General features: G+C 50.6%; 1 protein-coding gene across 1 annotated transcript in view; it reads left to right on the forward strand.

The window, feature by feature from the left end:
- Positions 1 to 906: 906 nt before the first annotated feature.
- Positions 907 to 14741, forward strand: part of DCLK3 (doublecortin like kinase 3) — an 80304-nt gene continuing 66469 nt past the window's right edge. The window contains exon 1 of the mRNA XM_058290592.2: positions 907 to 1029. Within this exon, the coding sequence (XP_058146575.1) occupies positions 948 to 1029 (82 nt within the window). The 5' untranslated portion in view covers positions 907 to 947. The remainder of the gene's footprint in view (positions 1030 to 14741) is intronic.

The raw sequence follows: 14741 nt of genomic DNA on the forward strand, positions 1-14741 counted from the left end.
TCTCCTGTTGAACACAAACCATTTTAAAGAACACCAACATTAGGAGGGGCGACTCTGTGGCCTGATGGACCAAAAGGCCAACAAGACCTCTCTGTCATCCTGTCAGTGACCACATGGGGAAGAGGGAGCTTTGGGACATTCCTCAAATCTCCCGGGAGGGGTCTGGGAAGTCAGACCTGGAGCATAGGGGCTTCCGGGGGCTCCAGAATGTTATCTGTGGACTGGGGCGCCTGCACACGTGAGAATCAGGCTTGTGGTGGTGGGAGAGTCCATAAGGTAAGGAGCATGGGGCAGCCTTCAGGTGGCACCGGGAAGGTGGAGGAGGGAGGGAGGTTTCCAGCCGCTGCTCTGGGTGGTTTGGGTGTGGACCAGAGCGTGCGCTGGGCTCTGAATCTGGGGGCAGCGGGAATGTTCCAGGGGGGTGTCTGTGGGCCCTTGGACCTGTGTGTGTGAGGCAGGGAACGGGGCGCGGGAAGCCCGGGCCTTGCAGTGCGGGGACTGCGGGGACGGCGGGGGATCCGGGGACGCCTTCGGGCTGCCCCGGCGGAGAGCGTGGGGACGCGCGCCTGCAGCGCCCCAGCCCGCCCGGCTCCGAGCCCCCGCGCCGCGCCCCCGGCGGGGACACCACGCAGGCGGGGCAGGCCCCCGGCGCGGGCGCAAGTCCCCAGCGCGCCCCGCAGGCCCCCAGCCCGGGGCGGCGCGCACGGCGCGGGGCGGGCGCTGCGGCGCGGGCGCGGTTGCTAAGCCCCGCGCCCCCGGAGACGTTCCCGGCGGCGGTTGCCGGGCGCGCCTCGGGGCGGGCGGGCGCGGGCAGCGGCGAGGGCGGCTCGGCGCGGGCTCCCCGCCGCGCGCCGCGCCCCGCCTCCCCGCGCCCGCCCGGCCGTCGAGCCGCGTCCCCGCGCCGCGCCCGCCGCGCCCCGCTCGCCCGGCTCGCCCGCCTCGGCGCCATGCCCGCCGCCGCGCCCACCCCGCGCCCGCCGCCGCCGCCGGCCCGGCCTGCTCCCGCCCGCCCCGCGCAGCCTGCCCCGGGTGAGTGCGTGCGCGCCCGCGGGGCCCGGGGCGGGGGTGCGGCCCGGACGGGGCCTGGGACGACTTCGGGCGCCCGGAGCGGGGACCTCGCCCCGTGCGGGCTGGGGCAGCCGGGCCGGCCCCGCCGAGGGGCCGGCGCGCGCTGTGTGTGTGCGCGCGCGCTCCTGTGTGTCTCCACCAGCTGCTACTCGCTTGCTAGGGGCCGAGCTGGCGGGAGCCGGTGTCCTCTCCCTCGCCAGCCGGGGGGGGGGGGGGGGGGGGGTCTTGCTGGGACACGCACTGGGCATCTTGAGCGGGGCGCGGGGGGCCGCAGAGAGCGGGAAGGCGGCGGGGAGCTGGCATTTACCGAGCGACCCAAGGTGCCAAGCCCTTCGCCCAGCGCTGACCGCGTCTGCGCCTCTCCAGAAGCCTCTAAGGAAGGTGCCCTTGTGCCCCTTTCTTAGGTGAGAAAACCTGGGCTCCCAGAGCTCGGGACTTGCCCGAAGGCTTGATAGTGGCGTAGCTGGGATTGGAACCCAGGTCTCCAGAGCCCTGTGACCCCTCTGGAGGAAAGGGAATTCTCCTGAGAACTGGACAGAAAAACACAGAGAAGAACTAAAGCCGATTATAAAAAGGGCGAGGGGCAGAGCGCTTGGGGATTCACAGAGGGAAAGAAAATGACCCCGTCACTTTTATTTCAAATACGGGACCGCGTTTACACTCCCCTGGCGCCTGGCTCCGGGGGCGAGGTGGGGAGAGGACAGCGCCGTGCGGGCGGAGGCGTTGGGGGACACCTTCTCCGAGGCTGCGTCTGGGGGCGTGGGGACGGAGGAGAAGTTTAGCGGGAACTCGGGTTCTTATTCATCCCTCACGGTTAGTCATCCCCCTGCCTGGCCCCCACCCAGCTCGTTCCCTTTCCTCTCCTTTCCTTGAGGTGTTGTCCAAGTGACAGCTGTCAAGCCGAAGCGCTGTCATCACTTCCTCGCTCTCCTCGGGTCGCCTCTTGACTTGAGGTGACCCTGCCCTCTGAGGCGCTGGCGGCGGCTGCTTCTGGAAGCATCTGTTGGGCCAGAGGTGTGAGGAGGATTGCCAGTCTTGAGGTGTCTCGGGCAGCGACCAGGCATTGTGCTGTGCTTAGAGGGCAGGGCCCCCGGGAAGTGAAAGAGAAGGGGTGTGGGTTTGTTTGACAGCCCAACTTGGGGAAAGCATTTCAGGGTATATTTGGGTTGCTTTTGGGGAGAGGGGGGGGCAGGTGGTGGTGCCACAAAATGCTTGACTGGAGCAGAGAGGCAGAAAACGATTTCTGAAATATGCCTGGGAACTCCTCGCGTTTAGGTTCGAAAGGTCTGTGAAGCAGAGCTGGTGCTGTGTTTCTTTCCTTGTGGGCTGAAAGAGGCATGGAAAGGGAAAGAACCCCTGCGTGAGAATTCCACGGGGACTCAGAGGAACGGAAATGAGGTCTTAGGGTTATTATGACCGGGCTTTGGGCAAAATAACTCCACCGTGGAGAAGAAAGCCTCTCTCTCAGGGAAAGAAATACTGGACTATGGCCAGTAGCAGATGCTGCAGTGCCACACTGTGTCCCCTCAGATCCCTGTACCACCCTGAAGCCCACGGATCCCCCTGACTGCCAACCTCTGACTCTCTGTAAGGGAGGATGACCCTTGGAGTGGTTTGTTTGTAGGCACTGAGAGCAAAGAGTGCCTGGGAATTTACATCTCTCCTGGGGACAGCCCCAAGCCAAGGGCTGATGGGGGCTGGTGTCTAAATAGCCTGGCTACCCCAGTCCTTGACTGGGACACTGATGCATGATATATTTTGTCTCCAATGATCCACCGTGGAGGGGTGCCAGAGTGGCCTCTGCGTGTCTTTTCTTGGCTGCTTCTCTTTCTTATCTCACTTTGTTATTTCCCTACCAGTTTTTCCAAGGAATCCCTCCTAATTAAACAATTTTGTAGGTCTTCTTTTCTACGGAACCCAGCCCCAAACATGGGCCCTTCTCACGCTCAACATTTTTTTCTTCCCATGTTATCAGAGTAAGACAAAGGGCACCTTTGCCGGCCTGTAGGGTGCTTTTGTGTAAAATGCAAATGGTGCTCCCTTCTGCCTGGGCACAAGGATTTGCAAATGGGGTCAGTGCCCATTAGCGCCCTAAGCTGGGCGCCTTTGGCAGTGCGTGGTGCTCGGGCATGGTGCTAAGGAAGAGGTGTGATATGGAGGCATTTTGGGGACTTGGAGTTGTCCTGAATGATATTGCAGGAACAGATGCAGGACATTATATATCCTGCCATAACCCACTGAATGGACTGGGGGAGAGTGTAAACTACCATGTAAACTATAATCCAAGTGGTGTAGCAGTGCTCCAAAATATATTCACCAGATGCAGAGAACGTGCCACACTGATAGGGGGTGTTGGTGTGGGAGGGCTGAGAGGTGTGGGGAGTGGGGTGTTGGGAACCTCTTATATTTTTTAATGTAACAATGTATGATCTACGTGTCTTTAAAAGAAAAAACAATAGAAAAAAATTGGCTATAAAAAAACAAAAACAGAAAACTGCCACCAAAATGGAGAGTTGCTCCGTTGTCCCAAGATCTCATTTTTTGGCTTCTCTCGTCCCCTATCTCCCAAGTTCAAGGAAAATTTCCCTTGTTTGTTTTCCTAAATATTTGAATATTTCAGGCAGATGTTGTGCTTTGCTTCGCACCAGCTGGTGAAATGTCTTAGCTTGCTAAGGCCTCAGGTGGGAGCTGATGCCCATTCAGGGAGGGTGGACAGGTCTCCACTAGCCTGGCCACCCAGGGGCTCCTGGGGGCGGGGGGTCCCAGTCTTGACAGTGGGACCATTGTGTGGGAACTTGGATGAGCTGCCGTAGTCAGAGGCTCTTGCCTGATAGGGTTTGTGCCTTGGGTTTAAGGGGCCCTGTGAACCTGGTCTCCTGAATTTCCCCATCTTTTCCATTGCTGACCTCCTGTTGAGGGCTAAATTTGACCTGTCTCTTGGGGGAGTGGAATGCCATTTGCAGCTGTATTTGTGGGGGAGTACTTTGGAAAGGATGTTTTGCTCACAGCCTAGTAATGTAGGTCATAGGAGGGAAAGACTGAAAACAGAGCACTGCAGAGTGAAGGAGAAGAAATCCCCACTGTTCTGGCAGGCAGGGTATTGGGTTCCATCCCCAGAGTTCTGACCTGGGACATGTCAACAGAACTTCTCTGGGAACCTCCGTGTCTCCACCTTTATTTACTTAATAATCACCAACCGGCTGACCTCAGAGGGTTGTTTGATGATCAGAGGAGAAATATTTTTATTGGTTCATCAAACAATTATTGAGAAATCAGGAGAACTGGCAGTCTCTTAGGGACAACCATGGATGTAGATGTGTCATGATGCTGCCGATAAGCTCGGCTCTGGTTCAGTGTCTGAGGAGGCCGGAGGCCACCCAGAGCTGTCTGGGCTGGACTTGAAGGCTAAGTGTTCCCAGAACTGTGCAAGCTGTGGGGTGCCTGGCTCTGACCCTTCGAAACTGTGTGATCTTGGGCAAGGTAGCCAACCACTCTGAGCCTTACTTTCTTCATTGGTTAAATGGGCATGATCAAATAGTTCTGAGGATTCGGTGATGTAGAGAGGTCATTCCATGTGGAAAATATTATTATTAAAGTTAACTTTTTGGCTGGATAGAGACTGTTTGGGTAACTTGGGCCAGTGCTTCTCAGATATTACTGAGCTTGTGACTCATCTGGGGATCTTGAAGTAAGAATCATTTGGAGCACGGACTATGATGGGAAGAGGTGGGTGAGAAAGATAGAGCTCCATTCAAGCAGCTGTATTAGCCAGGATAGGCTAAGGTTTGCTGCACTAACAAACTAACTCCATCATCCTGCAGCTTAACTCAACAAAGGTTATTTCTCACTTACACTAAGTGTCCCTTACCGGTTAGTGGGGAGCCAAGCAGACAGAACCTCTCCCATTTTACAGCCCTGCCATCTGGAATACATGGCTTATTGTAGTCACCAGCTCAGGAAGAGAAAGTTGGAGAGTTGTCTCTGACTCTTCTGATTTCAATCTGGAACGGATGCTTGTTGCTTATGCCCACAGTCCATTGGACAGACTCAGTTGTGAAGAGATTGGGATATGGAAGGGGGGAAGTGGATGGAAAGTTCAGTGACCATCATTCTCACCCACATATGCCTTGTCATAGAGTGTAAGCCTTATTCTAAAGACTGGAGTTTCTCGAATGGGAGTAATATGTGGATTCTTCTAAAGAAAAAAAAATTTTTTATAGATTCCTAGGGCTGACTTAAATTACTTTTATATAATGTAATTCAAGTAGGTTGTAGGATAAAATAGGTCTAAACTCTTTGTACTTAAACATCTTATATGACCATAAAGCCAAAACAAATATGTACCTAAATTACCAACACAACTTCAATAAATTCAGATTAGCTTCATGAATTTAATGTGATAAAGATGTTATTGCTAAAACAAAATCACTGTTTCTGATACAAAGGACTGCTGTTTGGGTTCTTGTAAGTTTGGCGGATCACGTACCATGCCCGTGGGTTGTATGCTGACTCAATTTTCTTTCAGTTTCTTCTCTCTCTATTCAGTCTGACTGGTTATTTCTTCACTAGCCTGTGACACTGAAAATACAATATTTCTTGATGCCAACTACACCATAAATGCAAATATGCATATATGTGGTAAATGCACATGGCACTCCTTGGTCATAACATGGCTCTTTAGATGTTCCAGAATATGCTTCCTTTGATTTTGTTTTTTAATTTTAAAAGATGATCATGGAAACGAACACACTAAGTTAAACTAGTTTTTTTTGGAAAACTTGTGGACTCCCTAAGAATTTGAAAAACAGTCGCCTTGCCCAGGGTGTGTGGGACCAGGAGGAAGGTCAGACGCAGAAAGCCCTAGAAAGCTTCTGCAGACAGCCCCGGTGCAATGAGGGAGTGTCGCTGCAGGAGGGGAGGGGTGCCGGCTGGGATGATGTCATGGGGCGGGACCCCCAGGCCTGGAGATTGGTTGCATGTGGGAGGAGAGCCAGGGGGCCAGGAGTCAGGGCCGCCTCCCACCCAGGGGTCGGTGGCTCATGGCTCCTCCACCCGGAGGAGGCCTGAGGGGTGGAGCAGTTTCATGCTGCTCGCCCTGGGTCCCCGCAGGTGCACCCGGACGGCGTGCTCAGGCCAGAGCTGCGTTCAGCCGGCTGGAAATCGCGTCTTTTCTGACGGCCTCGAGCTTTCTTGGACCAGTTTCCGAGGAACTGCTGCTGCTTGCGGTGTCTATTATTTTCCTCTATGGGGCATTTAATTAGTGTTCATTAGGATGATACGAATGGCTTTGTTAGCGTTTCTCTTCTGCCTGCGGCTTCTGACCTGTTGGAGTGGGTGCTGGCAGCATTCTGCCTAATTAATACTTTTTTTCCTTTGAGTCTTCCACGTGTTTAAAGGAAGTGAAGAAAAAAATGAGAAATTTGTGGATGGTGCAGAGGCAGAAGCTGTCATACCATAGAACGCCAAATTAGTTATCTGCCTTCAGTTTAAGAGTACTGATGATCAACTTTCCACTGGTTTTTTTTTTTGGTTTTGGACAGAGATGCTAAAATGTCTCCAAGGAGAGACCAGACGTGGTACAGATGACACAATCTCTAGCTAATTATATCCCAAGAATATGGAAACTTTGCACTTTGGGGAAGTTGCAGGCAGTGAACCCGATCCCACACACCCAGACAAACAAATACAGAAACCAAACAAACTAAAACCAAAACAAACCCCCGTGGTTACCAGAGTGAAATCTTGAGTTAAAGTTTTCTGCGTTCAATATTTTAAAGTGTAACGTTATATTTCCTTGTTGAGTAAATTATTAACCTGCATGCCCTGATTATTGGAAGCTGCCAGAAATTGCTTTCTGAGCAGAAATGACAGATTTCTGCTCATTTCTTGGGTCTCAGAATAGGTGTCACCTTCATAGCAGGGCATCTGGGGCCCTGCAGGGAGGTGTGCTGGCTTTCCTCTTCTGTGTCTCTTTGGAATTCAAGAAAAGATTCACACGCAAGCACCCACCCATCTCAGGGGCCCCTGTGTTCTCTGCACACAGGCACTGTGCCTTTTCATCTCAGAGCCCCCCTAAACTGGTGGAGGATTTTTCTCCCACCAGCAGTCTCCGTATCCATGCACTGACAAGAAGCATCTTTGGGCTTTGGCCCTGGTTGGAGGAACAGGTCCAGTTTTAGGAGAGTCTCTTCTAGGAATCTCTTAGACGAGCCTGACTGTCCGATTTAGTTCAGGTGCTATTTTGGTTTCATAGTGGCTGCAGGCAGAATCCTCTGCAACTTCAGTCTCTGCCTCATGGCAGGAACAGTGGGTGCTCCCCAGATTGCCATTTGCTCCCCAGCTCTTGCAGGTGCTTCCGGCCCCCCTGCTCACAGTCCCTGAGCGTTCACTGCTCCAGTGCTGATGGCTCCAGCTGCGAGCCTTTGCAACCACGTTTGAGGACTTTCCCTGACTGCAGGGGGCTTGGGGAGCCCATTCTGGGGGTAGACCAGAAGTGCTGGGGCACTAATGGCCCTGGGAGCAGCCCGCAGCCACTCATGGAGGCGGGGCGAGCATCGCAGTGCACCGGCCCCTCTGGTGGAACGTCTCTGAGGCACGTTCTGCACCGTCTCCCAGAGGTTCCCAGCAGAGCCGAGCCTGGGTTATCTGCAGCAGCACCTGCACATCCACATCCTCTCTACTGTGTCTCCTCTCCCCTTCCAAGCTCCCTGGGGTCACCTCCCAAATAAACTCAAATCCTGGCCCTCGGCTCTGCTGTTGGAAGAGTCCAATCCAAGACCTTTACATTTCCCAATGGACTGTGGGTGGAAATGCTGCGTGTCTCTCCTCCTGTAAGGCACCTGAGAGCCGGGGTCCTGCCACTACCTCTTCCTTCTGCTCTTGCAGCTACTTTGGCCGCATGTTTCAGATGGAGGATCCGAGATGGAGCAGCGTTGCTCAGGCCATGCTGGAATTCATGTGAGCGAGAAGCTTGTGTTATGTTAGCCGCTGAGCCTTTTGGAGTTTATCTGTTGAGGCAGCTAACGACTTGACACACAGCATCACCGCGTCGGCACTATTCTTTTTGGGTGCCAACGCTTACATCAGCCCATCCTCCATTTCTCCATCCAGTACTGATACGCAGGGACTCCTTGGATCCTTTACCTGCAATCTGCTTTGACGCTTCTGATCTCCAACCTTCTCCCCTTTTCAGTGTTTTGAGGAACATTAAAGTAACATTTATGTTTTTCCTATGGCTTAGTTTTCTATGCTGAACTTTCAAAATTCACTTGGGATTGATTTTCATATATTCTTGTGAGATGGAAATCCAGTTTCATCTTATTTACAAATTATTGGCCAATTGCTCCCACATTGGCTAAAAATTATTCTTTCCTTCCTGATTGTTATGTAATGATCTTTTATTATGCATTCAATTCTCAGGTGAAGTAGTATCTATTTGGGGGCTATATTTTTCTTTTTCCTGAAGTCCAGTTATTCTTGTGTAACTACCAAGATGTTGCACTTGTAGCTCTGTAATATATTTTACAGTCTTTATTGCTCATTACTTATTTCCTTACTGTCCTCTTTCAAAAATTGCGTTAGTGCTTAAATTGGTTCAAACCTACAAATCACATTTGGGAAGAAGCAATGTGTTCAAGTTATTAGGATTTCACGTTTTTGAATGGACAGTCATTTAAATGGCCCTTCCAATTACTCTTTAAAAATTTTTTTTCTTTAATTTTTAAAGAAGCTTTAGATTACATAAATGTTATATTAAAAATATAGGGGATTCCTATTTGCCCCTCCCTTTTCCCTCCCCCTCCCACACTTTCTCACATTAACATCTTTCATTGGTGTGCTATGTTTGTTACAATTGACGAACACATATTGAAGCATTGCTGCTAACCATGGGCTATAGTTTACATTATAGTTTACATTTTGCTCTGCACAAATTTGTAGGTTATGACTAATTGTATAGTGCCTTATATCTGTCATTGCAGTGCCATACAGGACAATTCCAATGTCCCCAAAATGGCCCCATGTTATACCTATTCTTCCATCTCCCTCTTCTCAAAACCTCTGGTGGCCACTGCTTTTATATCAATGATAAAACTTCTTCCATTATTAAAATAATAATAAGTCTACTTTAGTCCATTGTTCATTCCCCAGTCTTGAGGATTTTGGGATGGGGATGCCCACTCTGTTTCTAATTGAGAGGGGCCTGAGATCCCATGAAGCAGATGGATGGAACTATCTTGCTTAGAGTTGCAGACACTCTCTGTTCCTTGGGATGGTTGCTGTCCATCATCTCCTTGTTAGTTGTCCTGGTTGAGTCCGGTGAACTGGAGAGTAGGTATTGAAACTCTACTGAGATTCAGGGTTCAACCGGCGTATGAACGGACTAAAGATTTAAGTCTCTGGTACATATATTTAACAAATATAGTGCTAATTATAGGTTCAAATAAAAGAGGCAGAAGAGCCATGTGTAGGGAAACTATAAATGAGTCTAACTGTGTTATACTAGGGAGCGTAAATTCCAAAGTAAGGCCCTGACAGGGTGCTGACAGGGTGCTGACAGGGTGCTGAATTCCTGAGATGCCTGCCCTGCTTATAGTGTATAGATGTCTCTAGAGCCCTCAGGAGCCCTGCTATTTGAGGTACAGTTTACTGTGACGTCAATGAGATCCTGCTGAGATGTGCATAAGTATAACCTCTGGAATGACCTCCTGACTCACTTTGAAATCTCTTAGTCATAAAAACTCATTTGTATTTAATATTTCCCCCTTTTGTTTAAGATCTTTTTCTAGACACATTGCTAGGCAATGCTTGGTAATAAGCCTTCAGTGCCAGGGAGGCTCATCCCTGGGAGTCATGTCCCATGCTGGGGGGAAGGTAGTACATTTATATGCTGAGTTTGGCTTTGAGAGAGGCCACATTTGAGCAATAAGCTTTTCAGAAGATAATTCTTAGGCAATATATAACATTAGGATATGTTTCTATTTCCCAAGAAAAGGTTCATAAATACAATCATCAAGGATGTCAGAGATGCCAACTCTTCAGTGATGTTAACGGCAGCCCTGGCAGGTCAGACCAGTCGTGTAAAACCTAGTTGGGGACAGCGGACTTGGCCCAGTGGTTAGGGCGTCCGTGGTTCAAACCCCGGCCTCCCGGCCCATGCGCAGTGCTAATGTGCGCAAAGGAGTGCCCTGCCACGCAGGGTGACCCAGTGTAGGGGAGCCCCACGCGCAAGGAGTGCACCCCTTAAGGAGAGCTGCCCAGCGCAAAAGAAAGTGCAGCCTGCCCAGGAATGGCGCCACCCACACAGAGAGCTGACACAGCAAGATGATGCAGCAAAAAGAACACAGATTCCTGTGCAGCTGACAACAGAAGCGGACAAAGAAGACGCAGCAAATAGACATAGAGAACAGACAACCGGGGTGGGGGGCGGGAAGGGAGAAAAATGAAAAAAAAAATCTTAAAAAAAAAAACCTAGTTGGGATCTCATCTTGTGTTCCAGTTAAGAAAAAATACAAATGATTACACGCATTAACAAAAAAAGAAGAAAAAAGAAACAGAAAGAAATCAAGTGCAAGAAGTCAAAGCTCCTTTTTCTTTTAGAATCTTGGGGTCAGCTGATGCCCAAGGATCACAGACTTCCCCAAGAATCTGATTTCTGGGGAGATCAGGCTTCTGAGTCTGCCGTGCATTGGGTGTTAGAACCTGTTTAGTGCTTTTCTCTTTCATGACATTAATATTAACTGGAATTGACAGGACTTGATCATTTTCTACAAGGACTGCATAACCGAAGATATTGTACGGATTTTGAAGATGGTGTTTCCCATAGCCATTCCGTAGTGTGGAAGGAAAGCAGGAGTCCCCACTTATATTAAGGAGAAATGGAGTGACTGAAAAAGGAGTCTGGGAATGATTCAGCCATATCATGGAGAAGTGTCTCCTTGTGGGCCCCCTCTTTTCAGTTACATTGACTTGTACTTTCTGTATCAGGAGTACAAAGTTGGTGTCTTGGCTAAGCTGCTGATTTCCTTACAAAGGAAACCTGGAGTGTTGAGGTGGAGAGGGGTGGATGAGGGGAGGGCTGGCATCTCTTTATCTTGGTCACCAACACAATGTGTGGGATTTTAAATCATCTTAAGTGATGATGTTAACAATCAAAGAGAAAACACACCTGATGGATGTTATTCTAAAGGGTGGAAGGAGTGGTGTTTTAAATATCTACCCATCTCAGGGGAAAAAAAGGAAAGTTTTATATTTTCCACTGTGCCTTGAATAACTGTCAAAAATTCTCAGCAGTTTCTGGCTAGCTGGCTGCCTCCATCTGGAGGTTGGCATTGTGTTTTTTTTTAAACCCACAATTAACTCCTATCCGCCAAAAATTCAGCCAGTAATAGTCATATCCTTTCAAAGCTTTATAAGGAATTTTTTTCTTACATGTTCCTACAGTTCTTTTCTTACTCTTGACAATATCATGTTTTGGTGTAAATGCTGTAAATTTAGATACCTGGAAATCGTTGATGATTACCAAAAACTCTTCTTTCATTCAGTCACATGTATTTACTGAGTGCCTACTACATGCAGTATGGCAGACACAGCAACTTTAATTAATTACTTACTAAGATTTCTTATTTTATTTATTTCTCTCCACCCCCTCGTTGTTTTGCACCTGCTATGTCTGTTTGTTGTGTGATGGTCTTCTTTTTAGAAGGCACCAGGAACCAAATCGGATGTGGGAGGGAGGCGCTTAATCACTTGAGCCACCTCCACTCCCTACTTATTTTGTGTCTCTCACTATGTTTTCCTCCTTGTGTCTGTTGTGTCATCTTGTTACATCAGCTCGCCACGCCTGCCCGTCATGTCAGTCTTGCTCATCTTCTTTAGGAGACACCAGGAACCAAACCTGGGACCTCCCTCGTGGTGGGTTGGAGCTCAATTGCTTAAGCCACATCTGCTTTCTACTTTAATGCATTTAAATTGAAGTAGAACACAGCCACCCATGGCTAGTCGTTACTGTATTAGGGCCGAGCTAGGGGGCTGGAGAGACAGACATGAACACAGGGAAATACTGCAGTTATCAGTCATGATAAGGGCAGGAGGAAGAAGCAGCCACAGTAGGGAGTGAGGGGTTTGTGATTTGTGAGAAAGTCTTTCCGGAAGGCCTCTTGGAGAGGTGGCCTTAGACTGCAGACCTGAGCCAAGGAAGGAAGGATGCATGCAAGAGAAAAAAAGTATGAAGACTTGCTGGGCAACCCTGGGTAATGATTTGCCTTTTTGCTTTTAATGAAACGTGAAGAAGGAAGGCCTTCTACTTAGGAATTTTAAAAATGCCCTAAAACAAATCATCAGTGCGCTTTCTCGTTGTAACGTTTCAAAGCCTTTCAGGATTTGGGGCAAGGGTGTGGGTCTGGGGTCCCTAGACGTAGGACTTGAGGATGTCCTCTATGGGGTGGTGCTGTGCTCAGGGGGAGGGGGTGAGGGGAGCAGGATGTGTGTGGGGCAGCTGAGCAGGAGATGAGCCCCCACCTGATCCCACGGGGTGGGGGGAGACTCTGGGTGGGGATGGCGCTGCAGGGCCGACCCCACCTCGTGTTGAGGGCTGCTCTTTGCACGCCTCCCCCCACCCATCAGTCACTCATTGATTATGGCCGTCCTAGCGGGGGTGAAGTTGGGTGTGTGACCTTCTTTATGAAGCGGTTCAGGTCAGCAGAGGGTACTTTTTGGGAGAAAAAGGGAGCAGTGGACCGTTAGTGGCCAGTACTCATGAGGGCCAGTGGAGGGGGCCACCTGCCCGGTAAAGGGGATGTGAGTGGCCTTCAGCAGCGTTCAGTGGAGTGAGCTGGCCCTCCAGCATGTTGGTGGCTGAAGAGCTTTAGAGAAAAGGCATCCATAGACGACAGCTCCTGAGTGCACTGCTGCTCTGATCAGCTGCGCATTCCAATGACTGTGAACTCCACGGCTAGGCTGTTGTCATTAATACCACTGTGCAGTTTTTGGGCTGTTTCATGCAACCTGTTTTGCGCAGAACCTACCACAGGCCTGGCGCTGGGTCTGATTGTTGGGAGTCTTGGCAAGCAAGACCCATTTATTTCCTAGACTCCACCCCTGCAAATTGCTGCTTTTTGGCAAATGCCAAGAGCGAGCTTTGCGTAGCCTCCTGAGAGAGTTTCAGCACGACTCCTGGAGAAGCCAGAAGCCGCCAAGGTTTACCCCCATCAAAGCTCTGAAGACGGCAGAGTCTTCGTTGAAGCATCGGTGTGAGATGCTCTCGATAGACCTGGAAGCAGCAGTCGGGCTGCTTGAGAGAAACACGCAGGTCGCTGCCCGTCGGGGCTGGCGACTCAGCAGAGGAAGCAGCCCTGCCTCGACGCCACCGTTGCCACCTCATTTAACCACGTGTCCTTGGTGCATACCATCTGCAGGCGACTTCTTGCCTGTATCTCGTCACAACCTTTCCAGCCACCCTGGCAGGCCGGGCCGGTGGTGGTCGTGCTGCCCGCAGCCGCGAGGATGGCCGGGGGCTCTGCCCGCAGAGGCGTGGGTGAGGCCCTGCCTGCCCTGGCATCAGGGTGGGCGCCAGAGGATGCTGCTGGAGCTCCGCAGTGCCTGCTGGGTGCCCGTTGCCCTCAGGGAGCCTGGAGACCTTGAGTGTCCTACTTCTAAGTTAGAGGAAAACCAAGCCTAGTCTGAATTCCCAAAAGGAAGACGCTTTCGCGCCTGCACCTGCTTTGCCCAGCCATCGCTCTTCTTTGTTTGGAATCTTCGTATCCTTTGGCAGGCTGCCTGTTAGAGAACCCTGTCTCCAGGGGCATCAGGGAGGAGCTCGCGTGCTTAGCGCCAGCTGCGGGAACACAGCGTGACTTGACTTTGCCCGGTTGGAATGGTGGCTGGCTCAACAAATAGAACAGCGCCTACGGCTGAGGCTGCGCGGCTTCGGTGGCGAGGCCGTTGAGGAGACGCCGTCCTGGTCCATTTCCTCCGGAGGGCCCCAGGAGCTTCTCTGTATTCCATAGTCACAAATGATACCTCTAAACCTGTTGGCGCCTCTGTTCACACAGATTCAGGGCCTGGGAGGGGCGGGTTTCAGTTCTCCCTCACCAGCCTTTGGACCTGGGACAGGTCACTCCCCCTGGCCCACAGCTGTACCTGACCCTCGAGGGGGCTGGGCCCTTGGCAGGTGTCCTTTGAGTTCTAACCTGCGAAGGTTTGCCCTGGCAGCCTTCGCAGCTGCATGCACGCCCTCCTGGGTTTGGATGTGTGGCAGAGTGCTTTTGCTTACAGAGGAGGCTTGTTTCCATGTAGACAGGTTTTGAGAATTTTTACCAGGAAATCCAACTGATCTTATAAATGGCCGTGTCCTGAATATTTCTGGAAAGTTCTTCTTCTTTGATCTGCTCCTTGTGAAGTTTAGATAAACAGGACCCTGGGGCTATTTAGGTGATTTATTTCTTCCTGAGTGAGCTTTTATACTATGCAATCTGTCCATTTGTTCAAGTGATCTTATTTATTGACATAAACTTATTCTTAACACTCCCTTATTAATATTATACATAACCGCCCCAGTGTTGTCTAAACGTCATCTCTCCTGAATATGAATGCAAGCTCTATTTTTGGAAACATTTCCTCTTACAGTGATTTTACTTGTTTGTTATTTAGGCACATGTTGCCCGCGGAGGTTGTCT

This window comes from Dasypus novemcinctus, chromosome 31 (assembly GCF_030445035.2).
Source record: "Dasypus novemcinctus isolate mDasNov1 chromosome 31, mDasNov1.1.hap2, whole genome shotgun sequence".
Lineage (NCBI taxonomy): Eukaryota > Metazoa > Chordata > Mammalia > Cingulata > Dasypodidae > Dasypus > Dasypus novemcinctus.